Source organism: Pteropus vampyrus, unplaced genomic scaffold (assembly GCF_000151845.1).
Source record: "Pteropus vampyrus isolate Shadow unplaced genomic scaffold, Pvam_2.0 Scaffold3, whole genome shotgun sequence".
NCBI lineage: Eukaryota > Metazoa > Chordata > Mammalia > Chiroptera > Pteropodidae > Pteropus > Pteropus vampyrus.
In genome coordinates this window covers 2734540-2747250 of record NW_011888784.1, presented here as the reverse complement: position 1 = coordinate 2747250, position 12711 = coordinate 2734540, and the positions used below count along the sequence as shown (strand labels likewise).

At 34.5% G+C, this 12711-nt stretch overlaps 1 protein-coding gene across 1 annotated transcript in view; it reads left to right on the top strand.

The window, feature by feature from the left end:
* The window catches only part of ME2 (malic enzyme 2), a 47931-nt gene that overhangs the window by 19851 nt on the left and 15369 nt on the right, over window positions 1-12711 (top strand). The window contains exons 5-12 of the mRNA XM_011360516.2: window positions 1531-1606; window positions 2766-2927; window positions 3470-3573; window positions 5792-5901; window positions 6000-6097; window positions 6398-6511; window positions 9028-9142; window positions 11204-11346. Coding sequence (XP_011358818.1) covers window positions 1531-1606; window positions 2766-2927; window positions 3470-3573; window positions 5792-5901; window positions 6000-6097; window positions 6398-6511; window positions 9028-9142; window positions 11204-11346 — 922 coding nt within the window. The remainder of the gene's footprint in view (window positions 1-1530; window positions 1607-2765; window positions 2928-3469; window positions 3574-5791; window positions 5902-5999; window positions 6098-6397; window positions 6512-9027; window positions 9143-11203; window positions 11347-12711) is intronic.

Genomic DNA, 12711 nt, shown 5'->3' with positions numbered 1-12711 from the left:
ACTGTCATTTTCCTTAATCCTTATATATTTCCCATGTCCTACTTGCACGTTGATAAAAATGTAGAAATTCATTATGTAATAGTATTTATTTTCATTCTCCCTCTATCTAGTCTAGTGGCTTTCAGACTTTAATGTGCATACAAAAAACCTGTGGGACTCACTTAAAATCTTGATTCCTGCCAGCTTTCCTCTCCTTTTCATTACCAAGATTCTGATGAAAAAGAGAAAGGTCTGGAGTCCGGACTTAAGGAACACCGTTGGTGATGGTGTTGCAGGTAGTCCCTGGAAGACATGTTGAGAACACTGTCTTTTCTGTCCTGTGTGATGCCATCAGTTAATGTGGCTAAAACATTTCCATGGTTATTATCCAGCCGTTCAGCTTCTTTTTCACTTAGAATAGTGGTTCTCAATCCAGAAAAAAAAAAACAAAGGGAAACTTTAAAAAATGCTGGTGCCTGGGCCCCACTTGCAGAGATTCTGATTCAGTTAGTCTAGAGTTGGGCCCAACTGTTGGTGTTTCATAAAGCTCCTGATGTGATTCCAAGATGCACCCAGAGCTGAGGAGTAATAGGAAACAGAGAGAGAATGACTTTTGAGTGAGGGCAGATACTGTGCGTCATTCATGCTGCAGTGGTTTTTCTGTTTGTTTTTTACCTGTAAAGTGGTCGGTAAATCTTGTGGGTTAATTAATCTGAACTCCAGGCCAGCTAAATCATCATCTCTGGGAGTGAGACCCTGGCATTTTTAAAAAGCTCATCAGATGATTCTATTATGCAGCCATGGTCGAGAAACTGTTTAAGTTGATTTGAGCTAGGATAGTAATGTCAAAGGTAAGATATCAATGAGAAAGTTAGGTTTAAGAACCACTTTGAAGGCCCTGGGGACCTGTTGGCCCGCATTGCTGCCTAGAACTTATGTTTCTTTCTCCTTCCCTTCCTCTCTCCCTTTTCCCTTCTCTCTCCCTCCCTTCCCTCTCCCTTCCTCTCTTTCTTTTTTGAAATCTGGATCGATTATCTCTGTTGGATGACAGTATACTGTGTATTTAAAAGAACTCTTCACTTTTTCTAATGCTTCAAGGATGTTATCTTTTATGTGAAATTAATGTGATTTTCTTTTCCTTCAGCTCCTTCCGGCTCCTTCAAATTTCAAATATTCAGTTTCAGTGCATTTTAGCAGTAGTTTATTTAGCTATTTTATGCTATCCTGCATTGGTGGTTTATTTTTATATTGCCTTTTATTGGAGGTGTATTGAGTTTATTTGAAAATGATATGTGGATACATTTCTTTTTTCATAAAACGATCACATCATTTAATAATCTTTGTTGCAGCTACTATGCGAGCAATGCAAGTATAGTTTGAAGTAGTTGGAAATGTTCGAAAATAAACCAGTGTGACTTTGCTAAATCTGCTTCGAAATTATACTGTGTCTTTATGCTTTATTAAAATATCTAACTATTCCAATTATGAACAAAGACTTAGAAAAAGCAAAAAACTGTTGTGAAATGCAAAGGTGTTTTTGTTCTGTTGCAGGGGATTATTTATTTCAATCTCAGACAGAGGTCATGTTAGATCAATTGTGGATAACTGGCCAGAAAATCATGTTAAGGTACTAATAGCACAACCTTCCTTTTCACAATGTTTTTTCTTTCCTTGTAAGTTACCTCTAAATTTCCAGAAACAGTTTATTGTTGTTCTGATTTTTTTTGCACTTCCATACATGTAGATTTAGTGCTTTGAGGAGAGCATGATAGTAATAACTACAAAATGGGTTACTGGTACAGAGTTTGACTTTGGGGAAGAAACTGGAGCTCCAGTGCACAGGGTGAGCCTGCTCGCTGTCAGCACCGCTGGTGTTGCCTGCCTTCTCTATATTCCTTTTCTACTTCAGTTAGTATTATTATTTTCTATTTCAATTAATATTATTCCATTTCAATTGATATTAATCAAATAATACTATATTATTAAAATGTCATAAAAACTTATTTGGCGGGCAGTAGAGAGGATTTATTATGCCTTTTGTTTTTTTTTTTCTAAATCTAAGATAGGTTCAGATCCTTAAACAAATGTAAAACTTTTCAGAGTTGCAAATCTAGCAAATAATATTGGTCAATCTGGCTGTCTTTTGTAAAATAAAATCTAATGACTTACGATCTGTTAGGCTTTAGTGTTTATTACGTGCAGTAATCTTACTTGCCTTTATTACATGTCTTCTTCACTAAAATAGTCTTTGATGAATAATCATTAGTTCTGAGAATCCCGAAAAAAAATTGGTCAGATAATTAAACTCATAGTATTATCTTTAAACCTTGTAGGTAGATATAGTTTTTATTCAGGATCTTTTCCTTCATCACCATTGCTAAGGTTTTTCTTGTTCAGCCTAGGTTGTTACGTTAGAGTAACATGTTGTTTCTTTCTAAAATCTTATTTTTCTCTTACAGTTAATCTCTTTATCAGAAGTTTGTTCTCCTCTCTCTTGTTTAGTCTTTGAGAAGACATTTAAGTTGATCCTTCAGTCAGAAGCATTCTGTTCTTAAACCAAAGACAGAGAAAATCAAATCTCGCTAATTCTCTTTTTGACATCTAGATTGTAGAAATCCTAGAATCTTAAGTATACTTGATTGGTATGCTTTGGAAGTTAGTCAAGAAGCAATTTTATTTTTAAAAGTGAGAGTGAAAATGTAAAGAAAATCTTTTTAAAATGCTTTTCTTTAATGTCCTAAATTTCACAGCTTTTAATTTATATATTTTGATTTTTTGTAATCAAGGCTGTTGTGGTGACTGATGGAGAGAGAATTCTGGGTCTCGGCGATCTGGGTGTCTATGGAATGGGAATTCCAGTAGGAAAACTTTGTTTGTATACAGCTTGTGCAGGAATACGGCCTGATAGATGCCTGCCGGTGTGTATTGATGTGGGAACTGATAATCCGGTGAGTAAAATCATTTTCCCCCTCTGATCTTCCTCTCATATTAAAAAAAAATTTTTCTTTTTACATTTCTCATTTGAAAATGTTAATCTTTGTCTTAAACTCTGCTTTTAATATTTTTACAAATACTAGTAAATTAAGCCTTTTAAACATTTCTTGAAGAAGGGCAATAAGGTTTAGAAAACTATAGTAGTAATTTTTTTATTTTGCATTTTTAAAAAATTTTTTATATATGTTTATTTATTTAAATTAGTTTCAAGTATACAATACATTGGTTAGACATCTATATTGTTCATAAAACGATCCCCCCAATTGCTCCCTCCCTCCCCTGGCCCTCCACTTAGCCATCATATTAATGTTAACTGCATTCCCTCCGCTGTGCACCCCATCCCTGTGCCCAGCTGTCAACTACTAATTTGTACTTCTTTAACCCTTCACCTCATTTTCCCAGCTCACCAACCCCCCTACAATTTTTATTTTATAGAATATGTTTAAACTGGTTATGTAACAAAATGACTTATTTCTACATTTGGTCAATTTTATAGGCACTCTTAAAAGATCCATTCTACATGGGCTTATATCAGAAAAGGGATCGATCGCAACGTTACGATGATTTGATTGATGAGTTTATGAAAGCCATTACTGACAGGTATTTTTTTTTTAAGTTTGAATATATCAAAGCATCTTTAATTTTTAAAAAAATTACAGTTTTGTTTTGTTTTCCTTATCTCTTGTAAAGATAGGTAGAAAGAGATTCAATTTTTGAGAACTTTGGTTCTTTCTTGCCTGATCAGATGTGCTGGTACAAGTTAATACATGCCTTGCTTTCCTGACTTACCTGACATCTTGACTGAAGTCTGCACGCACCACTCTTATACATAACTTCACTGTCCAGTTCTTTCAGCCCTTGGCATCCAGGCTCACTTCCCCATTCCAGTGAAACTCTTTTACACAGCTTTCATCTTTTAAATTCACTTCCGTTCGGCCCTCTTCTCTCTCCACCTCTCTGCAGCATCTGACCAGGTTTTCCACTCCTATATCCTTGAAGTTCTCTCTTCTGACTGTTAGAAGACTTTCCTAACTTGGCCTTTCTCCCACCTTTTTCTTTATTTTGTCATCTTCATGGGTTCTTCTTGCTCTCTGTTATTGAATGTGGATGAGTACATAGTTTTCTTAGAGTCATGCAAGCTATGACCTTTACACATGTGACACTGAAACCCATGAAAACGCATCTGTGGAGCCCCACCAGTCTCTGAGGGCTGTATTTCTAACAGCTGGAATTCACCATACAGACATTCTGTTGCCCATTCATATTCGTGTCCAAAACAACTCCTTCCTTTTCCAACTGCTTATTTCCTATGTATCCAGCTTCTATATTAGTGGCAGTAACATTCACCCTGTTACCAAAACTGACTTGGTGTTATCTCTGAGTCTTCCTTTTTCTCTGTCAACCTCCTACACAATGTCAGTCCTCAAATCCAATTGGTGCTACCACTTAAATGCCTCAGAAATAGATCTCTTTTTCATGCAGATTCTCATCTCTTTTCTGGATTCTTTTAAACCTTTCTCCAATTTTCCTCTTTTCCAGTTCATCTTCATCCTTCCACCATAGTAATCTTTTAAAAATGTGTACTTCATTATATCATTCTTTTGCTTGAAATCGCCCTGTTTTTTAATCGCCATAAGATAAAGTCCAAACTCTTTACCTTATGACCTAGCCCTGCCCTACCTTTTAAATTACTGGTACATAGACGATATTAAGAAATTAGTTTTTTTTCGGAGTCAAAGTTGACATATCTAAAACTAAACTTTTCATCATCTCAGAAATTTCCATCTCCCACCTTTCCTGTCACTTGCCTACCTTAGACAATCAAATAGTATCTTCTTAGTCATCTAGGATGCCTTGGCATTTTAACAAACTTCTCACTTAACTTCAAGTTCTATCTGTTCTTTCTAATGTCTCATAAGTATCCCTTTTACTTCCTATGGCCTCTACTTCAGAATTTTTTGGCCTCATACCTCAGTAGCCTCCTAGCTGCCCCTGTCTTTCTCATCTCTCCCCACACTAACATGTTCTACACATCTTTCCTGAAGGGAGTCTTAATGTGAATTCTTCCCTTCTCTGAAGCCTTTAGTGATTCTACATCAGATACAGAATAAAGTCCCCATTCTCTAAATTGGCATTTAAGATTCTCCCTTATCTGGCCCCAAACTACCTTAACCAATTTCTCCATTATCTTTTTATATAAACCTTCAAATATATAGTCAGACTGTTGAAAATTTAGGGTCACCAAAATATACTTTGTTTTTCTCCCTACCTCTTGACTTTTTGTTCTTTCAGGGCCCCCAAAAAGTCCCACTTCCTTTTCAAGCCATCCCTTATACCCCTTCTCACCAAGATGACTGATTTTTTTTTTTTCTGAATGCCAATGAACTCATACAGCAATAATTTTTTGCCTCATTTGTATATTTCTTGTGTTGCTGTTTAACTGCTAATGTCATGAGAATATACATAATAAATACATACTTTTTGAGATGAGGACAAAAATCTCTTTTTTAGGAAGTTATTTAGTGCTTATGTGTGCCGGGCACTCTCGTAGGCACTTGGAAAGAGTTATACATATTGATATTCCATAGGTTCACCATGGTACTCCTTTCATTTTAAGCACCTCATAAATTTTTTTGAATGAGAAATAGATTTCCAGATTTTGACTCTAGTCTTTCATAGGCTCTGAAAATTGCCAGATGGCCTTAAATGAACTAACAATACATCATTTTTTAATGCTATCATGAGGAATATTAGACAGGAAAGCTATTTTAATAGTGGTATTTTTAACACAATCATTTGGGGTTTTGCTGTTTTTTAGATATGGACAGAACACACTTATTCAGTTTGAAGACTTTGGAAATCATAACGCATTCAGGTTCTTGAGAAAATATCAAGAAAAATATTGTACCTTTAATGATGATATTCAAGGTAAAGCAAAAAGAAAACTTTAGGATTTTGATTCCTACTTTTTAAACCCTTTGCATGCGACTGTTTTTAAAATTTTAAAACCTTTATTTCTCTCATAGGGACAGCCGCAGTAGCTCTAGCAGGTCTCCTTGCAGCACAAAAAGCTCTTGGTAAATCACTCTCAGAACACAAAATCTTATTTCTGGGAGCAGGAGAGGTAAGTTTTTGTCAGCTTTTTAGAATTTAAAACCAACACTTTCTTTAGCATTGGATATTGGGGCATAATGAGCTCGTAATTTCATTGAGATAGAAGGATCTTGTAATTTAAGATCTCTTTTGTAAAGTAGGTAATTTAAAATGTGTTTAGAGAATATCACAAAGAATCAACTTTTGTGTAATTTGTAAGGAAAGAATAAAGCAAAAGTTTCTCATAAGAGATAACATTCATATATAAAGTAATTCAAATATTGCATCATATTCTAGTCTTTCCTTTTTAAATTTATGTCTTTTTGGACAGGCTGCCCTTGGAATTGCAAATCTTATAGTTATGTCTATGGTAGAAAATGGCCTTTCAGAAGAAGAGGCACAGAAGAAAATTTGGATGTTTGACAAATTTGGTTTATTACTTAAGGTAAGGTATTAAAACTTGGAGAAGCAAAAGAATGTTGTCGTAATGATATTTTTAGTTTGATGTTTAAACTATCATCAATTCTTAAAGTCTTGTCTTTCGCTAGACTGTCCGTATTGGACTAGTTGTGGCCCTTCCAGTATTCTCTCAGAAGTCCTTCAGTCTCAAACTTGTGCCTTTTATGAAGACGCTTGCTTCATATACAAATCATAAACTATTTTGTCACCAGATTCATTTGTTCTTGTTTTATTCTCTGACTCTTAAGGGATCAGATAATCATACAAATGAGATTGTACTTGACCCTTCTAAAACTAGGTTTTTAACGGGAACTCAGAAATTTCTAGTTAAATGGTTAGCAGGACATCTGATGTTTGATCAAAAATTCATTAATTCTTTGGAGATCATAATCCCTTAGCAATTTAATAGAAATCTATGGACCCTTTCCCCAGAAATGGTTCATATTCCTGAAGCCAGTTCATGGATAACAAATAGCTTCTATTTCAGGTTAGTTTAGTGACCTCTGGACATGCCTGCCAGTTAGGTAACTTTCATAATCAGACCTATCTTGTACACAATGCTCTTATATTTTTTGCCATATATAGTGATGTGGCAGTTACATTTCATTTATATCTTTTTCCCCCTAAGGAAATTAAATAATCACTCTTTATTTAAAATAAGTGAGCCCTCTTACAGGAAAATATGAAAGTAAACTTCTTGCCTCCTCACCTCTGAGATAGAAACCACATTTAGAGTATGTTCATTTACAAAAGAAAGAAAAGGTCATTTATGTCTTTGGAGCAATCTTATCAGTGTACTTTGCTCCAGTTCTGAAATCTTTTCTTCTTAATTAGTACCAACATTCTATTAGTACAGAAAATAAAAGGAAAAATTAAAGTGTGTGAGTGAAAAATCTTGTGTGCTTTAATTAAGCATAATTTAAAATACTCGTAGTTTAAAATATACTAGACCTCATGCTAAAACTACATATATTATTTCATTTAATCTTCTCAGAAATCCTACGGAATTTTACAAATAAGGAAACTGAAGTATAAAAAGGTCAGGTAACTTTTCCAAGGTCATCAGATCATAACTGATGGAGATAGGATTCATACCCCAGTAGCCTGTGAAGCTTGTGCTCTTACCCATTCAACTGAGCTCCCTCTCAGATGAGCTGTAACTGCTGCATTTGCTTGTATCTAAGATGCAAGGATTGTAAGACACCATACTTTTAGAAGGCTGTTGGGGGGATGATATGTATTTCTACTGGTACACAATTAGTTTGATGCTTCTTTTTGTGATGTTGGTTTTTACAAATGTTTTGTGATGATCATACTTACAACAAGTCAGGTCTTCATTAATTATAGTATTGTTTAGCACAGGTGAGAATCCCCTATTCATCTGCAGGTTAAGAGTATATTTTCTTTTTAGGCTGTACAAGTAGCTTGATCTATAGATTTCAGTCATTCCTGATGACCTAAAACACTGCCCTCCTTTTGAGACTTTGAGAGTTTCCTGTTGAACCACCATGTGAGAGAGCTCTGGTCCTCATGGAGTACAAGCATAAGAAGCCACTATTCTGAGACCCTGGTTCTGATGAGGCTATAGTTCAGTGCATTTAATTAATTTCCCAGCCAACTGATGATGGTGTGCAGTTTTTCCCAGCCGCTACTAGTTTTTTATCTGGGGTTATTCTGGAGCTGTGATGGAAAAATTCACCTTTGCAGGGGGCATCTTCTCTTTTGCCCGAATAAGGATATAGATTTCTTGGCCTGCTTAGTTTTTGTATATAATATGTTTCGCCTCCTTTAAACCATTGAGAAATTCTTCATTGTTTTAGTTTGTCACTGGACCTCTCCTGGCTTTGTGACACTGCTAAGGATTTGCTTTTTATAGTTTGTGACTAGGGTTTTGGGGAGGAAAGCATTTTTCTTTCTTTAAGCATCTAGAACCAGAATTCCCTATTCCTCTTGTTTCTGAAGTCTTGATAGTCCAAGTGCAATTCTGAAATTCTAAAAGCTCTGAAATCCCATAGTTTTTTTTTTGAAATTCATCTGGTAACAAAACCAGAGAGGCTCTTTGTAGTCTTAACCTTTTGTACTTGGTGTGACTCTTCGTAAGTTTTGTTCCATTGTGGGTTACCCATTCAGAAGTATTTGTAATATTTGATACATTATTATAACACATTCCTAAAATATGAAAAATTCTGAATTCCAGCATCAAGCCCAGATAAGGGATTGTAGGCCTCTATGCCATTATAGATTTAGGAGAAATTTACAGAGTAAATGCATTTTTGAGAGGGATTAGAAAGTTTCTGGTTGTATTGGAATTTGATTTCTGTTTTATATTTGGATTTATGGATACTATGAAGATAGAATTAGAGGATATGGGTTGAAGGGGAAAGTAAATGAAAATGCATTCCTCTTGTAGAAGTAGTATATGACTTGTAATGATATCTTTTCAGTTAATCCTCAATAAGCATTTACCAAAAAAAAAATACTGTATTTTATGTAAAAATTCAGGGACGGAGAGCTAAAATAGACAGTCATCAGGAACCATTTGCTCACTCAGCCCCAGAGAACATACCTGACACTTTTGAAGAGGCAGTAAACATACTTAAGCCTTCAACTATAATTGGTAAGTAAAGTTGTTGACAATTCATTCTCTTAGCTCTGTGTTGCCAGTCATAACTACCATGCAGGATTAATAAAAATGAAATGATAGATTTTCCATAGCTTTCAGCATATATGATGTTTTTTGCGATAGCATTTTAGTTACAGTGTGTAAAGTTCAGTTAATGTATGTTGCTTGTATTTTAAATTGCTAGAAGCCGTTGAATCAATCTTGCTTTGTTTTTAGAATTGGTGTGACTGTTGGTCTCAAAATCTGGAAAAGACCAAGGTCATTTGACAGACTTTATCAAGTAAATCCTATGCAGAGTCAAAGATTTTCGCTGGCAACAAAGCTGAAAGCTTTGGTACATTTTCAGAGTCAGGTATTGCATAGCTGCCATGAGACTATGCTAACATGGCATTACCTTCATGGCAGAAAATGTAACAGTCTTTAAAAGAGGAGCTATTTCATTTCCTATATAGTCGTAAGATTTGTATGTATAATTTTTCTTTGAATTTTATCAGCTTCACGTAAGAGCCCTATTGAATGTTTAATAGTAAAATAGTCACAGTGAAGTTTCTATGGTCTGGAAAAGTATGTCATTATTAGTTTCTTCGTTGATTATAACTCATAATTTTTAGAACAAAAAGAAATTTTAAAGATCATCTAGCCTAAGAATCTGTGCATTGACTCCATCCCTGGAGAGTCAGGAAACAAAAAGAGAAAATTAATCGTTTTAGAACTGATGGACTTCTAAGAATACGACCATGAACCTCCACATGGTAAAACACTGAGTATAAATTCCTTTTTTACATAAGAAAAACAGGCACAGAGATGTTAAGGAACTTGCCCAAGATTTGTGAATATTTCATATAGTCAGGAGTGACAGCAAGCACTAAAACTGGGCTCCAGCCAGATCAGTATTTTTCTTAATTATATGACAATCTATAATATGGAATTAAAAATTAATTATTTAACTACTGAGTATAAGTCTTCTTACTGGATGAACTGGATAAGTATTTAGCAGAGGCATCACTTAAGTCATCCCTGGATTCCCACTCTGGGCTAAATGTTCTTCCTGCATGCTGTGCCTCCTTCAATACTGCATACTTAGCACCCATTCCAGGTTTTCTGGTTTTCCATTTACTTTTTTTGTTTTTCTCTTAACTATAAGGTGCTTTTATTATACTCATTTTTGTATCCTAATGGCCTGATACAGTATCTGAGACATTGTAGGGGCTTGATAAAAAGTCATTAAACTGAACTATATTGAGAATGTGGGTTGCTTTAGTCAGCATGATCTTTTATCCCTTCTAAATTATTTTGTAACAAGTACCACAGAATTTAACAATTTAACCCTTGAGTTGCAAGTTATCCTTTTTTTTTTTTTTTACATATTTTAATTGTGATAAAATACACATAACATGAAATTGGCCATCGTAATCGTTTTTAGGTGTACAGTTCAGTCGTGTTAAGTGTGTTCACATTGTTGTGCAGCCAGTCTCCAGAACTCTTCATTTTACAAATCTGAAACTCTGTGCCCAGTAAACAACTACATTCCCCCAGCCCCTGGTAACCACCATTCTGCTTTCCATATCTATAAATTTGGCTACTCTAGGTACCTCATATAAGTGGAATCATACAGTATTTGTCTTTTCGTGGCTGGTTTACTTTACTTTAGCATCATATCCTTAAAGTTCATCCATGTCGTAGCAAGTTTTATCTTCCTAATTAGACATAGTGATGTATTAGTCTTATACTCTTTTTTATTTTTCACAGTTTACTATGTCTGGGGTGGACGGTAGATATTTAAGTGAAAACTTAGCATTTTGTTGTCTTTCTTTTCTTATTTTTAAAAATTTATTATTACTTTTTATTATAGTGACATTGGTTAATGAAATCCAGGAGGTTCAGATTTGGGATTTTGTTACCCATAGCATTATCTCAGCAATGCAAAATCTATTTTTGTAGTGGGATCTAAGGCTCTGCTTTTGTTATGTTAAACCTATTCTAGAAATGCTGTTGATAAGAATTGCTTTATTTTATCTGTAATGAAGTTGCTGTTTTCCGCCTTATTTATTACAGGAGTTGCAGGAGCTGGCCGACTTTTTACTGCTGATGTACTCAAAGCCATGGCCGATATCAATGAAAGGCCTATAATATTTGCATTAAGTAATCCTACAGCAAAGGCTGAGTGCACGGCTGAAGAAGCATATACATATACAGAGGTATTAATCAGTAATAACTGAATGAATTGGTTGTCTGTTATTTTCCCTCAATTAGCCTGGTAGTTATACATTCTTGCATAATTCTTTTCTTGGTTACTCTGGAAATTACAACATGTGTCCATGAATTATCAGATTCTGATATATTATTGCTTATAACACTTCTGGAAAGTAATTACCTCATAACTGTATTTTAACCCCCTCATGCCTTTTGTGCTGTTGAACATTTTAATTCTCTATATTTTAAACCCCAAAAGACATTGTTGTTTTAAACAAAAATTATTTATTTAGATTTACCTACATTTTAATATTTGCTGTTGCCACTCATCTTTCCTTCATGTTGTGCTTCTATCTAGGATCATTTTCCTTCTATCAGAACTTTCCTTAATATGGGTCTGATGAATTCTCTTGATAATTTCTTTATTTTGCCTTCATTTGAAGAATATTTTCACTGTGATTAGAAGTAAAAATTGGTAAATACTTTATTTCAGCACTTTAAAGATATCATTCTGTTGTCATCTGACTTCTGTTTTTCTTTTGATACATCATTTTGTCTTGGGTTTAAGCAGTTTTGCTACAATGGACCTATGCGTGGTTTTCTTTGTCTTTATTTCCACTTGTGGATTGTAGAGCTCTTGAATATGTGGCTTACTATCCTCTTTTGGAGGGTCAGGGAAGTTATTTTGGAAATATCCCTGATTTGGTCACTTTCTCTCTCCTCTTGTGGGACTCTAATTATGTGAATGTTTAGACTTTTTCACCATATGTCATATATCTCTTACACTATTTTCTATGTATGTCATCCTGTTTGCTTGCTGTGTGTTTCAAGCTGGTGATTTTCTTTGGACTTATTTTCCAGTTTGCATAGTCTCTTTTTAGCTGTGCTCATCTGTTGTCAAGGTCTTAATTTTATTGTATTTTTCATTTGTAGAATTTGTATTTGATTCTTTTTATAATAATTTACTAATTTAATGACACAGACTTAAAAGCACATGTTATAGAAATAATCAATTTACAAATACTGCTTCCTTGCCCTCACATTTCAAGAAACAATTCTTCTGACCCTCTTTACTTGTTTTTCATCAGTGTTTATGAGGACCATTTTTTTTGAGTCATCAGCTGTCTGTAACGAATTTTTACTTTTATCTAAATTGTTTGAGATTTAGTTCTTTTGCATTCTTTGATACTGCCACTTATTGAGTTATATCCCAGTTATAACTTTCTGCTTATATATCATTAGGGCAATTGTTTTTTTCCTAGTGTTCTGTAGGGATATGTTTGTAATTTCTACAATGTAATCACTTTCTGTATTGTTCTTATAAGTGATCTTTGTGCGGCTCTAGGAAGTCATTTTCATTTTAACACAAA